Source organism: Xyrauchen texanus, chromosome 12 (assembly GCF_025860055.1).
Source record: "Xyrauchen texanus isolate HMW12.3.18 chromosome 12, RBS_HiC_50CHRs, whole genome shotgun sequence".
NCBI classification, from domain to species: Eukaryota; Metazoa; Chordata; class Actinopteri; order Cypriniformes; family Catostomidae; genus Xyrauchen; species Xyrauchen texanus.
In genome coordinates, this window is record NC_068287.1 from 35,526,455 (window position 1) to 35,547,469 (window position 21,015).

A 21,015-nucleotide genomic window follows, 5' to 3' on the forward strand; every position below is an offset into this window, starting at 1 on the left:
GACAGAACTTTACTTGGATATGAGAGTAAGGATCATTTACTACTAGATCATAGTGCTTGTTTTTAATAAGATGTTTAATAAACAATTGATGAAACACACAATAACAGATTTAATACACATGAAACCACTATTCAGTCATACTCAAAGGTAGCAAATCATTGCAATAGTAAATGGCAGTATACTGTAAATGGCAGAAACACAAGTCTAATATATTTACAGGTATGATGTCCCTGAAAATTGTCAATCATTAAAATTCCAATAAATATAAAGGCACATAGGCATCACCTGCAAAAACAGGATGATATTTGCATTCAAACTGGCTGATATACTTCACAGATGTGACAGTGTGACACACTTACATTTTTATTTTGTTGCATGAACCCCTGAATACATAAAATAAATAAACACCAGGAAGCATAACAATGTATTATAATAATACAAATCTTATCCGGCACACAAACACACAAAAGAAGAAAATAAAGCACAACGAGAGAAGATTGTAATAAACAACTATGGAATGTCTATGAACAGTTTGTAAATTTTTAGGTGTGCATTAATTGCATTCTAAAGCTTTCCAAGTATTAAAACATAATAATACTGCCAAACTGATTAGATAAGGTTGGATTAGAATGTACAACAGCTCCTTATGTAATGCACACAGATGACTTCATTGTGGCCTCAAATCAGGAATCAGGGAAGATGTCCAAGTGTGTTTTGGGGATATTTTAGTCATCCTCATCATCAAATTTCACGTTTGCATCATCTGCATCCAGCTACAGTGAGACAAATCACATATGAAGCCACAACATACACAGAAAACCAGAAAGTAAACAAAATGTAATTACTGTGATATGTGTATGTACACCGATCAGCCACAACATTACAACTACCTGTCTAATATTGTGTAGGTCCCCCTCGTGCTGCCAAAACAGCGCCAACCCACATGTCAGAATAGCATTCTGAGATGATATTATTCTCACCACAATTGTACAGAGCAGTTATCTGAGTTACCATAGACTTTGTCAGTTAAAACCAGTCTGGCCATTCTCTGTTGTCCTCTCTCATCAACAAGGCATTTTCATCCACAGAACTGCTGCTCACTGTTTTTTGTATTTGGCACCATTTGGAGTAAATTCTAGAGATCAGCAATTACAGAAATACTTAAACCAGCCCATCTGGCACCAACAATCATGTCACGCTCCAAATCACTGAGATCTCATTTTTCCCCCATTCTGATGGTTGATGTGAATATTATCTTAAGCTCCTGACCCATATCTGAATTATTTTATGCACAGCACTGCTGCCACAGAATTGGCTGATTAGATAATTACATGGATGATTGATGGGGCTGGTTTGAGTATTTCTGTAACTGTTGATCTCCTGGGATTTTCACACTCAGTCTCAGAATGATTTGGTGAATGCTATTCAGAGATGCGGATTGGCACTGTTTTGGTGGCACAAGCGGGACCTACACAATATAAGGCAGGTGGTTTTAATGTTGTGGCTAATTGGTGTATGACAGCATGACAAAATTCAAGAGTTACGTTTTAGAATATTTCTGTCAATCTGTATTAATATTAATAAAGCCAAAACTATCTTCAGTATATTTTATTGATATTGTGTATGTACATAAATTTGCTTTGCGTTTGTATTGACTTATTTGTAAAAATAAGTTTGATTAAGCATGTTAATAAACCTCAGAATAAGACAATACAATGTAAGTAAAACATGAGATAAAAATTTGTAATTGCTTGGTTTTCTAGGAAAAAATTAAGGCTGGGAAATGCATAGAGGAAAGTGCATAGAAGTCTCAGGCCTATAAAAAGAGATACTTACATATTTCATCTCCATCACAGTAAAGATGGGACCAGTCATGAACATTCGCAGAGGGATAGTGAGGATTATTACAAATGGAAGAGCAAGTGAATATGCACTAGATTTCACCGCCCACAGAATCCCCAAACAGATGACCTGAATCAGAGTGTATAGGTGCATACGCATAGTCTGCACCTGAAGAAAAACAGAAGGAAAAAGAGATCTATATCTACAGTAGATTCACAAACAGACTACATGGCAATAATGTGCTAGTTGGACATACATCAAAACAATGGGCATAAATACAGAGTTACTATATTAGCTTTCACTCTTCAGGAAAGCCTTTCCAATAGATGTTAGAACACGGTGCAGCTATTTTCTCCCATTCAGAAACACGAGCAAGAGACACACATGAGGTCAGGCACTGGTGGTGGTCTATAGAACCTGAATTGTAGATGGCATACCAATTCATTTCAAAGGTGTTCAGTGGGACTTATTTCTGGGCTTTGTGCAAGCCAGTCAAGTTCTTCCACAGCAGACTCGATAGCCATTTTAATGTTCACAACCTATGACACTGCCATGTTGAAAGTAACTGAGATCTTAGGTATTTCATGTTTGTATGCTGGATTTTATGTATCTGCTAGTAATTGGGTGTAGATGAAATAACCAAACTTGTATACTTTCGGTCATGTAGTGTAAAGGTGTATTTATAAATGCACAATCTTACCCGAGTGACATATGGAACAGATGGATGATGCTTTTTGGGCATAATTAGGAGAAGCATACGGTCCCAAAGTTGGATTCCACTCAGTGAAGTGATACCCATATAGAGGAAGATCCCAAAAAGGGCTGTCATGGGTATCATCTTCAGGACGGGCTCCATGAGAATGGAGACCCCTGTGGTAAAATATTTTTTTCTCTTTTTTAATACGTCAATTATTTTTATTAAAATAAAATAAAAAGAAAGGACTTGGAACTCACCAACCATTATGGCCACCAAAATTCCACTGACCCTCTGTTCTAACACCCGTTCAATTTGTGGTTTGGGGCCTTTGGTCATGACAGTCAGGGCGTTGGCATGGGTGACAGATCTCACTGTGGCAGCACTAAGCCAGGGGACACCAAAAATAGACCCAACTCCCCCCAAGAACACCAAAAGGAGCAGATCCAGATGGAAACCTGATCCCTTTAACATTTTTCTCTCAGGCTTACTCACAATCAGCCTGGACAGTTGGAAAAAGTTGTAAGGTTAAAGCAATGGCATGGTTACACCTAAATTATATCAGTGGGGCTCAAAGACAAGGTCATGTGAAATGCTTCTATTTATCTTTTTTTTTTTAATTAAACACTTTTTTACTTATTACAAATTCTATTATCAGCATAAAAATTTTAATTGAAAAATGTACAGAATTTTCAGAATTTCATAATGATTGATATGTCCTCCTTCTGCTTTAATGACACAGCAAGCATTCGATCTGGCATGGACACTACAACTTTGTGCAAAACCTGATGATCATGCTATCATGTGTTTCAATGGAGAAAAGGGATTGTTCACCCAAAAAGGAAAATTCTCTCATCATTTACTCACCCTTATGCCATCCCAGATGTGTATGACTTTCTTTCTTCTGCTGAATACATAGATTTATAAAAGAGTATCTCAGCTCTGTAGGTCCATACAGTGTAAGTGAATGGTGGCCAGAACTTTGAAGGTCCAAACCACAGATGCGATATGATAAGTGTGGCTGAGTAAACAGATCAATATTTAAGTCCTTTTTTTACTATAAATTCTCATCCCTGCCCAGTAGGTGGCGATATGCACAAAGAATGTGAATCACTAAAAACAAAAGAATGAGAATGTGAAAGTGAAAGTGCAGATTTATATGAATAAATGACTTAAATATCGATCTGTTATATCACTTCTGAAGACATGAATTTAACCACTGGAGTCTTATGGATGACTTTTATGCTGCTTTTATGTGATTTTTGGAATTTCAAAGTTCTGGCCACCATTCACTTGCATTATATGGACCTACAGAGCTAAAATATTCTTCTAAAAATCTTTGTTTGTGTTCAGCAGAAGAAAGAAAGTCATACACATCTGAGATGTCATAAGGGTGAGTAAATAATGGCAGAATTTGTATTTTTGGGTGAACTATTCTTTTCAATATGGTCAAAGTCACATCTTTGCTTTAGTGCTTTGTGATTTAATTAGTGACCTAGAAATAGTACAGAATAAAAGTTCATTTATTTCCAGTTAAATTCAGTTATTAACCCCAGACATTCAATGTGGACTCAGACTTTTGAAACCCATAATGAAACCATAATTAGTTTCCAAAATCCTTTTATAATAGAATGTACTGCCTATGGCACATATAAAAGGATTATAAGGATTCTATTATTGTATGAACTTTCATCTTGCTATTACTTTTCTTTATATTGGAGATCTTGAGAAGAGGGATTCTATGTGTCTACACCTAGCAATGCTAACCAATTTAAACCTGCTCTGTAATATTCTGAATGTCTTTATGAGAAAGGCACTCACGTGGTGATCTGGGACTCAAGGAAAATAAGAATGAAGACCAATATGGCAGGAACAACGCAGGCGAACATCAACCAGATAGGGAAATCCTTCTTCTCACCCATTGGGTTAATGATCCAGCCTCTGGCAGATGTATTGGACACAGTCAGCCCCTTTGGAACCACCAGTTTCTGGGGGGAATACATTTACCATGAGACGTGTGAAGGGAACTATCTATTATTGTCTAAAGATGTTATAATAGTTAGCATTCAATTAAATTGGAGTTCATTTATTGTCATTTTATATTCAAATGACTTGGGAATGTTTAAAGCTAACCTGTGTGTAGGCATCCTTGATGCAGATATCCACAGTGATCATGAAGAAGATGGCAATGGGAACACCAAAATCTCCAATCATTCGACGAATCTGGTGGAGTACAGCGTTTCAACAACAACAATAATAACATGGCCTCATAAGTAAAATATGACCTTGTTTTAAACATGATACACTATGTAAAAACAGGATATGCATGTCCTAAAGAAGGGTTCCCTCAGGAATTTCCAATTGGGCTTTTGTAATAGTGTTTTTTGTTTTGTTTTATGAGCTAAAAGGTCTGTTGTTAACATTATTCAAGAGAATTTCCTGTTTTGTTCTACCGCAAAAATTAAACACAGCAGATTATTTGTCATTCATGTGATTCATAAAACATATAAAGTTGATACATGCTTGATGAATGAATTGGACATTGTTGTAGTACTTATGTAGAAACTTGTTAGTATCTTACATTTTCAAAGCACACAGCAGTTTTGAACATTCACCTGGGAGGGATGAATGTGTGCTTAAAGTTTTATTGTATTTTTTTTAAATAATTTTTTCATAATACATAATTTCAGTAGTATTGTTTTGAATATCATTATTGTATGAAATAACCTCTTGTTGCAGTACTGGCAAAGCAGCCTCAGAGTTCTGAAATAAAAGATGGTACAAGCTACAACCAGGCATACTCACTGGGCCAGGAAGGAAGACTCCAGTTTTAAATCCACGCAGATAGTATGCAATAGAGAAACAGCCAAACATAAGGCACATGGAGAGCAGGGCAGTGTTGGGGTAGGCTCTTTCTACATGTTCATGATGCTCTGTAACATTGCCATCAGGATGCGTTAAATTGATAGTCTTTTTGATAGGGTGGAAGGGGTCTTCTAAGGTATGATTCAAGTGATCGTAGTTCAGAACCAAAGGATGCGCTTTGAAAATCTGAGGGATATGAACAGGGAGAACGGGTGAAAAAAATGGAACAGTTTTAGGCCAAATTGCTGTAATTAGACTTTGGGTGGTGTATATATGAATGTGGAGGCCTGTATACCCTGATAAGCTTGGAAAAGGTCTCGTAGATGAAAATGAGAGAGATCAAGATGGAGAATATCTCTTGGGTGAAGCGTGAGATGAAACGGACAAGGAAGCTCCCCTCCACTGCCATAATCACCACCACAATGACGATCAACCACATTCCCACCCAGACACGACCCACAATGTACTCAAAGCCATTAGACTTGCAGAACTGAATGGGAGAGAGAAAGATTGATTTTGAGAGAAAGTCATAAGTGTTTAGGTGGTCAAGAAAGTCTATAACTGGGCTAAATCGAACTCATCAAAGGAATAGCTCACCCACAAATGAAAATTCTGTCATTATTTACTCAAGTCCCACAAGTATGCTGTTCTTCTTTTATTTAAAACACAAAAGGAGAATCTTCAGTGGTTTTGAGTATTTCAACTCAGTAGCTCAAAAGGACGAAAATCAATAAAATAAAGGCAGTCAGTACAAATCATGCGCTATATTCTTCTGAACAAATATGAGAGCTTTGTGTGAGGAACGGACTAAAAAGTCAATATTCACTGAAAATCTTGCCCTCCACTATAGCTTTCAAATCTCATCTGTCCATCTTTCAATAATGGTACATTTAGACGCATCATGTCAGGATTGACATAAATGAAAACTTGTCATTTCTGTGAATTTTCAGTGATACCTTACTTGAATGAGTTTGGAATGACATGGGGTAAAAATAACAAAAACATTTTTGGGGGTCAACTATTCCTTTAAATCAAATTTGATAATGAAAAAAAGCATCACCTGAAAGAAGGCTTCCTCAAACACCATTAACGGACCAGTAAACCCAATGATGAGAACTGGCTGAGCCGCAAACAGACAAAAGATGACACCCTGCACGCAGGTCGCAACCATCATCTCAGAGACCCCAATCATGTGCTCCGTTTTATCCGCTAATACATAGACAGGATCACAGGTCAAATAAACAAGAAAAGTTCATTGTCTTGTTGGATTTTCTGTGGCATCCATTTGCTGGGAAAACAAGTTCTCTGTCTCAGCAGAGAAGTGACAAGTATATGTATTTTATCAAGCCTGGGAACTTCTAATCAATAGGACCTTTATTTTTAGTTGAATTATTCTTGTTATTTGGAACCTGTAAAATGGGCTGACACAGATTCAGTCTCAGAAGCCACGCTAAAGTTTGTTTACTGACCACCTGATGCATACTGCACACAAGAATGGCAAGCGCTTCTTTTGTTTGACAGTTCCAATTTGATTGGCTGCTTTACAAAACTTCCAGGGAAAGATGCCCTTTTATTTTTATGAATTAACCTGGAAACAAAGTTGTGTTTGAAAGGTACCGGGCTGATTCAATGTGTGGGAGTGCTTTTGAGGAAGAGCTAATCTCCGGATTTGGCAATGTAGCAATGTAACTAGATTTATATATTCCCCTTTGTTTTCCCCTGAGTTAAGTATCTGAAATAATGAGTACTTAATACTTTTTGGATGAAAAGTTAATACACATTTCTGGCTTTTTTTCTCTGTGTTTTCTGTACACAAGTCTATACAACTGACTACTGAAATATTTTTTGTCTACACCAGTCTATTTTTGTGGTATAATCTATTTCAGATAAACCTGTAAAAACTCAAAAAAGGCACGTTAAAACAAAATGAACTGTGCGTTGTCACTTTACATGTCAATCAGACAGTCCTTCCTGTCTAAATGGGTGGTTCTTGGCCAGAATAAGCTGCAATGTTGACCACACTTTATGCTGTAGGTCAAAAGTGTGGCTACAAAAGACTACTGATTCAAATGTTTCAGAAAGGTGTGATTAGTTGATTCTTGCAAATAATGTACTCACCAAGCAGTCCTCCAAAGGTAATGGCAGGAGAAAGGGCAGCAAAATAGATAAAGATTACAGCAGACACCACCTGAGGGTCTAGAGCATCTCTGAAGTCACTAAGGTAATACTTGTAGCGACGCTTTATGTCTTTGATCATCCCGCCAAATGGATAGCCGGTACGGGCCAGTGGATCCTCACGTGGCTTCTCAGGTCCAGTTGTTGCTAAAAAAACAAATAAACACAATACACAGTTAATGCCATTTAACAGATAAGTCTAGGATACAGAAATTTGTAGTCTAGATGGTCGAGTAGGACTATACCTAGTTCTCTAAAAGCTAGATATGAAAATGATGCCATCATCAATAAATCTACACAGCATATTGGTAAATCTCTGATACTTTGAACATGCTTACATGCCAAAAAAAAAGCTAGATGAAGCACAATGAATATAACAGAATGCAGGTGTCTCAAGGTGCCAATGTGAATATTGTTTTAACCTAACAAAGCATCCAAAATACAAGGCACTCCTGCACAAGGCGTTGAAAAAACAGAGGTATTGCACAACTGTCAAAGATTTCTGTCTGGCGCATGCTAAGAAAAACTAAAGATTCTTCTAAAAACCTCTGCAGACAGATGCAAAAATGGGTTAAGTGTGAACTGCCCCTTATAAATCTAATATAAATAGATAGTGATTATGAGGAGCCATAATCATGTTTTTTATTAAATTGTTAAATGTGAAATGTGAATGTATAAAAGAATAAATATTTGTGTTCTAAATAAGGGTTTTGCCCCATGTTGATGTACATTCTTTTGCAACAGGAAGTTGGGCATTTTCAAAGCGTATGTCTGGTGAAAGTTAATTTGCTTGAATTTGATATAACACTTCCATTTACATGACCTCACAGCAAACAGACATGGACTAAAAGCCACAAAACTCCAATTTAGAGTCATGACTTTTGCATAGGCTGGCAATTTCAGTTTAATTGACGTAAAATCTGATCAACATCTTGTCATTCTATGAAGCCTGACCTATGCCCCCAACCATAAGTCGGGAGTCATATGGGCGGGCCCTCTCATGCAGCATCTTCTTTTGGAAGTTGATGATGGGCTTAAGCATCATCTCATCCTGGATTTCTGTTGGAGGGATCACAATGCTGCAGTCCATGAAATCTGCCATGGCAGTAGTCAGATCCTTCTCATTTGTGGCCAAGTAAGCTTCCAGAGTGAATACCTAGCACATGCAGAATAGAGGTGTTATGAAGGAGGCATCTGCAAAGTCTCTCATCAGACAGGTGTAATCTACTTTATCACTACATTAATTACACTGTTACATTTCAGACCCTATCTAATTTAGGGCGGCTGTGGCTCAGTTGGTAGAGTGGGTTGGCCACTAATCGCAGGGTTGGTGGTTTGAATCCTGGCCCACATGACTCCACATGCTGAAGTGTCCTTGGGCAAGACACTGAACCTCAAGTTGCTCCCAATGGCAGGCTAGCACCTTACATAGCAGCTCTGCCGCCATTGGTGTATGAATGTGTGAGTGAATGGGTGAATGAGTCACAGTGTGAATACTGTTAAGGCTTAAAAAGGCACTATATAAGTGCAGACTATTTACCATTTTACTCTTTTTGTTTTTTTCTCCTTTTTTTTTTACTGCTAATGTTTATACTCTCTTTTCCCTCATTACCCAGTCGGCCATCAGTGCTGCCATGGCCCGGCCACTCTCATGGTAGTCCAGGCCACTGTGACTGGGGCCCACCAGGAAGAAGACAAAGCGGACTGGAATTGGAGCTTCCAGAACCCCATCCATCACCACTGAATCCTTCAGACGTGCAAATGCTATCACTGGTTTCTGAAGGTTCTCCACCACACCTTAAGGAGAGAGAGAGCGAGAGAGGACAGAATAGAGAGTTAGTGAAAAAACATGATATGCTGGATTGTTAACCTGCTGGAAAGCCTAAACTGGTTTGATGATCTTAGCTGGTTTTAGATAGTCTTCAGCTGGTATAGCTCCCAGCCTGGCCAAGTTGGTCTTCAGCTGGTCTCCCAGCCTGGCCAAGCTGGTCTTCAGTTGGTCTCCCAGCCAGGCCAAGTTACTGTTCAGATGGTCTAGCTGGTTTCCTAGCCAGGCAAAGTTGGTTTTCAGCGTTGGCATTTCTCCCAGCATTGGCAAGTTGGTCTGTAGCTGGTCTTCAAGCCTAGCCAAGCTGGTCTATCTGGTCTCCCAGGCTGGCAAAGTTGGGCTTCAGCTGGTTTCCCATTCTGTTCAAGCTGGTCTTCACCTGATCTCCCATCCTGCAAAGTTGGGCTTCAGCTGGTCTCCCAGTCTGTCTTCAGCTGGTTTCCCATTCGGGTCAAGATGGTCTTTAGCTGGTCTCCCAGCCTTGGCAAGTTCATTTGTAGCTGGTCTCCCAGGCTGGCCAAGCTGGTTTTCATATGGTCTATCTGGTCTCCCAGTCTGGCCAAGTTGGTCTGCAGCTGGTCTCCAAGTCTGGCCAAGCTGGTCTCAGATCCTGGAAAGTTGGGCTTCAGCTGGTCTCCCAGTCTGGCCAAGCTGATCTATCTGGTCTACCAGGCTGTCCAAGCTGGTCTTCAGCTGGTTTCACGTTTTGTTCAAGCTGGTCTAGCTGGTCTCCCAGCCTGGCCAAGTTGGTCTTCAGCTGGTATCTTAGTCTGGCTAAGCTAGTCTATCTGGTTTCCCAGCCTGGCCAAGCAGGTCTTCAGTTGGTTTGCCTGTCTGGTCAAGATGGTCTTCAGCTGGTCTAGCTGGTCTCCCAGCCTGGCCAAGTTGGTCTTCAGCTGGTACCAGTCTGGCTAAGCTAGTCTATTGGTTTCCCAGTCTGGCAAAGCTGGTCTTCAGCTGGTCTAGCTGGTCTCCAAGCCTGGCTAAGTTGTTATTTGGCTGGTCTCCCAGTCTGGCTAAGCTAGTCTATCTGGTCTCCCAGCCTGGCCAAGGTGGTCTTCAGCTGTTTTCCCAGTCTGGCCAAGTTGTAATTTAGCTAGTCTCATGGTCTTGCTAAGCTAGTCTATCTGGTCTCCCTGCCTGGTCAAGCTTGTTTTCAGCTGGTCTAGCTTGTCTCGCAGCCTGGCCAAGTTGGACTTCACCTTGTCCAAGTCTGGCTTAGCTAGTCTGTCTGGTTTCCCAGCCTGACCAAGCTGGTCTAGCTGGTTTCCACTGCCTGGTCAAGATAGTCTTCAGCTGGTTTCCCAATCTGGTCAAGATGGTGTTCAGCTGATTTAACTGGTCGGCCAGCTGGTTTCCTAGCCTGACCACCTTAGAAATGCCCCAAAACCCTCTGAAACCAGAAAACTAGACCAATCTGATCATGTTGAAAGACCTGCCAAGACCAGCAAATCATCTAAGGCTGTTTAAACTTTTTTCAGCAGGAAAATGAGACATGTGCTCTCACCTGATAAAACAACAGAGGCCTCCACACGATCAACCATGTCTCGCTGAGGAAAAGAACAGACATAAGGTCAATAGAGACTAGAAGCATCATTCTAATATAAAAGGTTGGTTCACACCAAGTCTGAATAAAAAAAAAAAACAATGCGTCTCTATGATCTACTTCACAATGAGTCTGATATAGGTTAATATTTAATTGTTTGTATTCCAAACACTTCAAAGATTAAGGTCACATCCTCATTAACACATTTTCTATTGAAAGGGCATTGTTTTTACTACATTTACGCATCTCATCCACACTGGATTGGCGTTTTTCCTCCACCGAAAACTTCTAATGTACTAATATGGATGTGCCCTCAGAATCTGTGTAAAGTCTATAGTCTAAAACTGTAAGGACATTGATGGATAGAGGGATGGATGGATGGATAGAGGGATGGATGGATAGAAAAATGGATGGATGGATAGAGGGATGGATAGATACCTGTTTGGTGACTGAGAACGTTTGCATCTCTATGTCTCCTGAACCAGGGAACGAAGTGGGCTCTAACTGACTGTGAAGCAGAACAAAGATGAGTCATACAGCTTTTAACAGACTTATGTGACTTACATCCACCAATTTCTAAGGAACTACAGAAATAAATCCACAGAATGTTTATATTGACATTGATTAAAAACAGCAGAAAAACAATAATACATAGTAAATAATGATGGACAACCAATACATGTGTCCTACCTGCGCTTCCGTTGCAGTATGGCCACAAGAGTATCGCGGTCAGTGGGCCGGATCTCTTTTTTTAACAGAAGTTGTTCCACCATCTTCTGAGAAATGCTTGATAAGCTGCTATCATCAACATCCAACAGCACCACTCCTTGTAACAGTCACCACGAAGAACAAGTAGAACCAGTGTGAATATTAGTTGGTAACCATTAGGTCTCCTAAAACCTTTTTATTGTTATATTATCCTCTGCTTCACATGTTCATTTGGGCAGTTTATGATTTTCTCTCATTATTCATTGTTACAAGGCCAAAATGATCATGCCAAATCAGAGAGCTTTGGATTGCCTGATGTATTTTTTTTTTAGATTCATTCATTAAATTTGACTAAACTAAAATTAAATTCTTTATTTTTATAGAGTAGAGACAGTAAATCAAAGGCAGAGAGAAAGGTACAGAATGGGAACATGACTCAGACCAGACTTAAACATAAATCTCCCATGAGCACCACAGCTCAATATATCAGCATACTCACTCTGACTACAAAGCCACTGCACCAACATATGGGTCGCTGTTGAAAATCTTACTTTGTCGAAGCCATTGTCAAGTTGTTTATGCACAAGCTCTGTTTATGGCACTTACATAAATTACAATTTCCTCTTTAAAAAAACAAAAAATGTCACTCTGTGACTCACCTGTGCTCATGACCTTGCGGAGTTGAATGAGGCTTTTAAATGTGAGATAGGAAATATGGGAGGAGCCCCATTGTCCTGTAGCAGGGCTGAAATTCTCCTCATAACCCACCCAGCGTCCCATTTCCTGCCATACCTCTCCCCGAAGCTCGTTCAACTCCACGTATGCCTGATGTGGACAAATGTAATTTTTGTTAAAGGGATAGTTCACCCAAAAATAAAAATTCTCTCATGCAACCTCATGCCATCCCAGTTGTGTATGACTTTCTTTCTTCTGCAAAACAAAAACAAAGATTTTTAAAAGAATATTTCAGCTCTGTAGGTCCATACAATGTAAATTAATGGTTACCAGACCTTTCAATACGACTCTATTGGTTTAATCAATGTCTTCTGAACCGAGTTAATTGTTTGTGAGAAACACTTAAAAAATGTAAACCTTTTTTACTATAAATATCTACATTCACTTTTCGTGAAGGTGAACATTTAACTTAAATATTTATCTGTTTCTCGTCCACATGAAGACATATATTTAACCACTTGAGTCATATGGATTACTTTTATGCTGCCTTTGTATGCTCGTTTATTTGCATTGTATGGACCTACAGAGCTGAGATATTCTTCTAAAAATCTTTGTTTGTTTTCTGCAGATGAAAGAAAGTCATACACATCTGGGATGGCACGAGGGTAAGTAAATGATGAGAGAATTTCCATTTAAGGGTTTTTATAAAGTAATAGTGTAGGGCACACTCTTTTTTCTGATTTTTGATTGAATTATGGAATTAAGTCATATATCGCATCTTTACACACAAACTCCACTATCTAATCTTTATAAAGAAGTAATAGATATGGTTGACCACTTTTTTTTTTAGTGTGAATGAAGAAAATGAATGAAGTAATGGTGTCTTTATAAACAAACCCCTATCTAGTCTTTAAAAATAAGAAATAGATAAAGTGTGTTTCCTTGTGTGTGTATGAATGAATGAATAAATGAATGAATGGATGAATGACCTCTGCATCTCCCCTCTTGATGGCATTGGTGTTGGTATTTCGAGCAGCTGAAATGGGAAAGTGGAGCAATTGGCTTGTGAGACATTGATGGAGGTGTGAAGAAGCATGAATACATGTATGTATTTTCATTGACGATGTATGTGCTTGCATGTGTATGGTAAACACACCCTCCACGTCTCTGGTGAAAGTGAAACTCTGATTCTGCTCCTCTTCCTGTTGCCTCATCTGCTCCAAGTCATAGGTGCCTTTAAGTCCAGTAGGCCTACAGAGGGCGAAAGAGAGCACACACTAAAACACAGCAGAGAAAAGACGCAGCGGTCCCAGATCAACACACTCACCAGATCTTATGCACCATAGGCCAGACTGATCTCCATCCTCTTACAAAGCGACTCAAGCCAACCCTGATACAAGAAACAAAAACCTCACGCTGCCCTGAATCTTAGCCACGAGGGGGTGACATTTTATAGCTTTACTTTCTGTAACCCTAACTTGACTATTTTTAATAATCCAGGCTGTTATTTATTTTGAGACAGAGGAGGGCACAATTGAACATTCATCACCACCCCAACTCCAAATAAGAATTTCTGATCACCATTTTTTTTTCTCTCTCAGATTTTAGAAGACAGGAGCATTTTTTGTGGGGTTTAGCTTCTCTCAAAGTAAATGATAAAATTAATAACTAAATAAATAAATAAATAAATACTATCTGACTGATAACTAACCAATAAGCTAGATTTTTGTTTGAAAAAACTTTGGTCCAGTCAGTTCTTAAGATGTATTAATGTCTAATGTATTTGGGGCATTTTGAAACCTCCTGGAGGTTCTTAAAGGGATAGTTCACCCAAAAATGACAATTCCCTCATCATTTACTGTACTCACCATCATGCCATCCCAGATGTGTATGACTCTCTTGCTTCTGCTGAACACAAATGAAGATTTATAGGAGAATATCTCAACCTTGAAGGTTGTTGGTATCCATAAATTTAAAGCACCAAAAAGCATTCTTTTGATTTTGGCGATTCACATTCTACATGCATATCACCACCTACTGGGTTGGGAGAATTATTTCAAGTAAAAAAAAAAAAAACTTAAATATTGAATGGTTTCTCACCCACACCTATCATATCACTTCAGAAGATATGGATTTAAACACTGGGTCGTGTGGATAACTTTTATGCTGTCTTTTTGGACATTCAAAGTTCTGACCTCCATTCACTTGTATTTTATGGACCAACAGAGCAGAAATATTTTTCTAAAAATCTTTGTTTGCGTTCTGCAGAAGAAAGAAAGTCATTCACATCTGGGATGGCATGAGGGTGAGTAAATGATGAGAGAATAAAACATTTTAAGGGTGAATCTCAAAAACCCTGTCAAAACATATCTAGGTTATATATCTCCCCAAAACCCTTATAAAGGGTTATAATTTTCATGAAAATAATATCAAGGTGCACTTTTCTAAAATTTTAATAGGCTTAATTTTCTTAATATAAATATAATTTCATATTGTTTTTCGGAAAATAATCGACACGTTTTTGAGAGATTCACCCTTAAATCGCAGCTGTGGCTGTTTAAGAGAACTAGATGCAATTTTATATGCATATGATACTCACCTACTGAATGGAGAGGGTGGAGGTGACTCGCTGTCCTCATAGGACATGTCATTGTCCTAAAAACAGTGAGAGATAGACATACACTCTTTATAATCCATGGGTTTTATCATGCATAAATCTAATGGTCTATTATACATCAACTGCTCTGTTTGATATGATAAGTTCTCCTCACCCCTTCAAATGATACAACGGCTTCCATCATCTAAGCTGTCTTCTCTCTGTCCCAGAAGTTTCAGAAAATCTTATACATAACCTTTATTTACAAACGAGAGACAAGAAAGAAAGTGAGATAAACAAATTCACACAGCTAAACACTGTATATAAGCACTTTACCATTGATGAAAGTGTCACCATGGATAACACAGAGAATGAATTTCAACTGTACTATTTAGGTTTTACTAAAAATCTTCTCATTTTTATTTTCAGAATGATATTTCTAAATAATGACAGTATATATTTAATAGCATATATAAATACATATTTTATGCAAATATATACTTTTCGTGATCTACTGGCTTTTGGTCAGAAGTGCCTCATTATTTTTTTTATATTTCAGAGGCTCAAAACCGAGACGCACCCTAAACTGACACAAGGGCGTGTAAGACAGTTAACGCAGACAATTATCAGAATACTGAATGTAACGATAAGGACTATTCTGTTTTCACTGACAGTGGCTGATAGAGAAGATCAGAAAAGTTTGGTGACGTCTCGACTTTGCCTTTCAGCAGCAGTTCAAACATAACACCCTTTCAAGAGACCTTTACAACTACTTCGAAGTCAGATGATAAACCTCTTCATATGTATTTATTTTAACATTTTTATAATGCATTTACGTATTATAGAAAGATATGCTCTTATGGTTTACTTTGTGACTTTTACTGAAAACTATTATGGAATATAAAACTTGTACTTGTTTTTAAAGTTGTTCAACTCTACATTAATTTGCCACAGGCTGGTTCAATCCACTTTGGGATTTGTGCTAATAACTGTGAGCAGTGATATATGCATTACAGGAAGAAAATAACAAATCTCTCTGGAAATAGATTTTCGTTACATTTGGTAATTATGTGAATTGTTTGGTTTAATTTGGTTTATTTCCAAGCCTATACAAAGCAAATACATTGGAGCAACTCCAACATTTAATGTCCAAAAGTCTCCTTAAAGGCATAGTTCACCCAAAAATGAAAATTCTGTCATACTTTATCCCCCCTTGTTGCTCTAAACATTATAACTTCATTGAAACACAAATGCAGATGTTAGGCAGAATGTTAGCCTCAGTCTATTTTACTTAAATTACATATTTTTTCTATACAATTAAAATTAATGGTGAGTGAGGCTTACTGTAACATTCTGCCTAACATCCTTTTGTGTTCTACAGAAGAAAGAAAGTCATACAGATTTGGAACAACATGAGGGTGAGTAAATGATGATATAACTTTCATTTTGGGGTGAACTATTCCTTTAACAAAAAATTAAATGTAACCGATTGGACCACTTTTACAGATAGATCAATTACATTCAGTTTTAAACTCAGTTTTCATACACTCAATTCAAAAACACAAATTCGCTCAACAAGGCTTACTTAAACTGCACAATTTTGTATAGCTCTAAAATGCATGATAAATTAAAAATAATTTCTGTGTCTAATCTAGAATTAGTCAAAAGTATTTACAAGACAATGTACCTGTTCACTTGCTTACATGACCAACAGTTTAAAGCTGAAACCCAGTTTTGCAGCTATTTACATTAAGATACAGCATTTTGAGAAATTTACTGAAATATTACTGTAGCAACAAAACTGCAGGTATAAAACTAATTTCCTTCTTGTAACACATGGCAATTTACTCTGAATGAATTACTTTTAGGAGTGGTAATGATTAGAAGTTCTGCTCTTAAAGGAAATTACCTTTAGCAGGTCCACTGTCCACTACAGATCAATCTCACCCACCCAAACATCTCATAAACACTAAGTCTGACTGTCCAACAGAGCAGGACACACCCTTACCTGAGCCCAGGTGTTCCTGGCGGGTCACTGTGCTTAATTTCCCCGTCTACACTTTGAGAGGCCAACTTGAGACTGACCTCAGTCCGATTCAAAAGGCATGGGTGGGGGCTGGAGGGGTAATGGAAAAAGAGGGAAATATGTAAAGTCACGTAATGTGAGGCAACCCGAAATGCAATGCACTGAGCACCCAGGGGTGGGAGGGGGTGATAAGACCCCAATGATCAGACAAACAGCTTTATCAATGGGGGCCACATTAGAGCAGGGATACCCCAACCCTAATACCACTCCCAAAAAAAAACAGCTAGTCTGAACCAGGTCAGAGTTTGGACACAGAAAAATTGTTCATACTGGACAACCAGCTTCACTAGTTTTGAATGGCTGCGCTGTTTCACCATCGAAACCAGCTCAAAACCAGCATTAACCAGTCTGGGCCTAAGAGTTTAAGATGGTCTTTTCAAAAAGTTTCTCCCTGGTGTTTGAGGCTTACTGTTTAGCAAGTGTTGTATATTCTCAGTACACAGTCCTGGTATGTGATAGGTTCTGTGTATGGGTGTTTATTTAACTTCTGGCAATTTCCTGTGTCAGGGGTTCATTTTGATGAAAACTAGCAGATTTCAACTTTTTTCTTTTTGCTATATGAAGGTCAAATTAAACTTACTTTGAGAAATGTCACCAGGCCTTCAGCATTTATTTATTGTAATTTTAAAATGCTTTTTTTGAATTTACTACCTTGTCTCAGACCCAGATTACCAAAATAAACTATGTACAAAAATACAAATTATACCATGTGTACAATTATGATAATCTAAACAAAGAGTAAAATAAACAAACCACTTCAATATCTATTGTGGAACAAGGGGTCTATCATTTTTTTAAATTATTATTATCATGATTGTCCCACAGTTGTGGTGTAATTTCCACAAATCATGCCTGCAAGTTTTTTTTTAAATAACTGTAATTGTTAACCAGGTGAACATAAGTATCAAGATGAAATTTGAGACATGATATTTGGAGGAAAAAAGGTAAATATCACTGGTGAGCAGAGTACCTTTTATTGGGCATCATTTCCAATGTAGCAATTATTTGACCAAATTATGCAAAAAGTGTGAAAATATTATTTAATTATGTGTAATTAGGATACATAAAATGTTAGCTATAAAATTAGCCTTAGCAAGACAACACAGTCACCCATTTTATTAAAAAGATTTTTTTTTTAAATGTAATTCCATCACTGTCATTTACAGCATGGACTTCTATTAAACACAATACGGATTTTAAGATGTGGTGGAAATTACACTGAAGTTGTAATTGTTATGACTTTTAAGATAAAAAATTAAGAAATAACATAAATCCCCTGTGATGCATATACATACATACACTGTTGAACATTGTTAGACAATTAATAATAATAAACTAGTGAGAATGTGAAAAATGTTTCTTTCTAGAAGACCACAGTACCCAAAGTTGAAGAAACACCCATATACATGTTGTAGGGACACTTGACTGCTAACTGCTTTGGTAAGAACGCATCTGCTAAAAACAGATTTGCACTGTACATAACCCAACCCTAATGTCACTCCAAGAAAACAGTTATAGACACATTGCAGGAGAGAGAGAGAGAGAGAGAGAGAGAGAGAGAGAGAGAGAGAGAGAGAGAGAGAGAGAGAGAGAGAGAGAGAAGCAAAAGGTTTAAGCTTGTTATTTAATGTGGAGCTAATCACAAGCAGCGTAAATTAATCAGTAACAGCATCTTGTCTTCTGACGACAAGCTGTGTAGATGCTAGGGATTCCCTTAATGTCTTAATGCACCCCCACTCCCCAACCCAAATGGTGACTGGGTGTTCTTGAAAGGGTTTCCCCTTCCACAGACCTCACATCAGTTTGATATGTCACCTTTTTTCCTGCTGAGTAAACACTGCAGCCCCTTCAGCTCCCTGCTCAGCCAATTTGTGCTCCTTCAAGTACTTCAGATCTTCATGATTTTTACCTTTCACAAAATAAAACAGTAATCAGGTGTGTTTTTGTGGTTTACATTGAATAAATTGAGTGGTTACTTTGTGATCATAACTCAGTTTTGAGGTCTGGAAGGTTGGAAGGTTCAGCATCTCATCAACAGTTAGTATCATGACTGTGAACATACAACTCATACTATTTTTGCAGTATATAGTCTGTGCTGTGCTGAGCTTTTATAAGGTTACTGATGACTTTATATGAGTGGTCATGATTTCCTTCATATATTGCAAAATTACAATTCATGTCTTTAGGAGAAAAAAATTACTGAGAGCATCTTTAAAAAGCAACTTATTTTAAAATGTACTCTCTTAATCCAGTCCCATGCAAAGCATGCTGTGAACTGAAAACCACCTGCCCAGTTTCAGCAATACATTGATGCAACAAAACTTATACAAACACAATTGGATTAAGTGAACGTATATTGATTGTGCACAATGAAATTAAGTTGAGACCAAATGCTAAAGAATTGTGTTGCATAAGCTCATTTTAAATCAATAAATTGAGCAAACAAGAAATCGCGTCCAGTGCACATTATATACTACGTAGTATGCTAGTATTTTTTTCCAAGCATAACCAATCTTATGCCATACTAAAACGTCATGCCACATGCCCACGCCCTGTGATCTCTTAACACTGCAAGCATGTGTTTACATGATAAGCTTTCAGAAACAAACCATGCAATTTATATCTTACAATAGCATATAAATAAACACCAAATAATAATTTTCCATATTTTAAAACAAAAACAAAAATTCATGAATGTAAGAATGATAAACTGTAGTTTAACTAACATAAATTGGGAACTGATAATCTAAATGAGATACATCACCTGAAATGTGGAAGCAAGGGTCTTAGGTGCCATCAAAAAGGTTGAAGGTTCATTCCCAAGTGACAGAGATCCAGAAATGGATGACATATGACATCCCACTCTTGGTCCATTGAGCAAGGCATGTTGTTCCAAGAGATCTGTCCATGCAATTAGTACGCTGTTGCCTTGGATGAAAATGCATCTGTACATAGCTATATAAGTAACATGACTAACAGGACAAATGAGAGAAGACACCAATGCAGAAAATATAGTATTAACAAGGAAAACTGTTCATTGTACGTGCACCAACATTTTCACTATACATTATATATTAAGTTGCTTAATGTTAATTCAAAATAACATACATTGTTACAATTATAAAAGTGTCCATGGGGAAGAGTGCACACCTGTATGCCACTGTTTCACTGGACATCAGGCAATGATTACAGCCCACTAGAACATTCAAATGATGTCAGCATTCACATGGCTAGAGTCATTAAAGTTCAGTCTTTCAGTTACGAGACCGATTAATGGATGGAATAACAGGATCTCCACAGAGAGGCATTATTTGGACCTGTGAACAGCAAATGAACAAAGGTGCCCTGTTGTATGAGCCAGTCTAGAGAGATTGGGAGGGACTTTTCTTTATTGATTAATTTTGTGTGTGAAAGTCAATGTAGGTTTTCAAACTATAACAAATGTTTTCGTATTGTTGTAGGTTATTGTACAAAGCTGCTAGGTGGGGTTGCATTATATGCAGCAACAACGATTTGATTACGATTCTTTACTAAATCATGCAGTGCATCATGAAATCAGAAATTTGGTTGACTGTTATTCCATAATGAATGCACTGAATTTACATTAATACTCATGCTCTTGGGAGTTTATATCTGATACCGATCCCCGAAGTTCATGCTTAACCACCTATATTATATTGTAGAGCATACAGTGTGTATGTGTAGGTGTGTCCCTGGTGATGTCTCTGGCATGTTGTGATAAAACACTGGCTTGAATGCTCTGTGATATCCACGCCAGCAGAAACTGTCTCTCTGAGGGCGTTCACAGCACTGTAACATTTTGTACATTACAATGCAGTGCTGGAAACTAGGTTCACAGTTCACACTGAACTAATACTTGCAACGTATTTGATCATATCTTTGCCTTAATATGCATTGAGCAATATTTTTGACATTGCAATATCAGTAACTGTGTTATATTTGGTCATTAACTAACAGACACTGAACTTTAACACTTCTA

At 37.9% G+C, this 21,015-nt stretch overlaps 1 protein-coding gene across 3 annotated transcripts; it reads right to left on the minus strand.

The window, feature by feature from the left end:
• Positions 1-60: 60 nt before the first annotated feature.
• On the minus strand, positions 61-18,846 carry LOC127652577 (band 3 anion exchange protein-like). Of its 3 annotated transcripts, XM_052138793.1 has the most exons (22): positions 18,831-18,846; positions 16,938-17,045; positions 15,105-15,185; positions 14,933-14,988; positions 13,490-13,584; positions 13,323-13,369; positions 12,318-12,483; positions 11,641-11,776; positions 11,389-11,458; positions 10,912-10,954; positions 9,189-9,373; positions 8,531-8,732; positions 7,520-7,723; positions 6,462-6,610; positions 5,697-5,891; positions 5,342-5,587; positions 4,670-4,759; positions 4,358-4,524; positions 2,797-3,038; positions 2,543-2,712; positions 1,837-2,010; positions 61-773 (listed from the first exon to the last, which is right to left on the minus strand). In XM_052138793.1, exons 3-22 carry the CDS (start codon positions 15,132-15,134, stop codon positions 726-728), a joined length of 2,715 nt encoding a protein of 904 aa, XP_051994753.1. In that variant the 5' UTR covers positions 15,135-15,185; positions 16,938-17,045; positions 18,831-18,846; the 3' UTR covers positions 61-725. The 3 variants fall into 3 exon arrangements, with proteins under 3 accessions (XP_051994753.1, XP_051994752.1, XP_051994754.1); XM_052138792.1 differs by lacking the exon at positions 18,831-18,846 and having other exon boundaries at positions 16,938-17,063; XM_052138794.1 differs by lacking the exons at positions 16,938-17,045; positions 18,831-18,846 and adding an exon at positions 16,839-16,895.
• Positions 18,847-21,015: the final 2,169 nt, after the last annotated feature.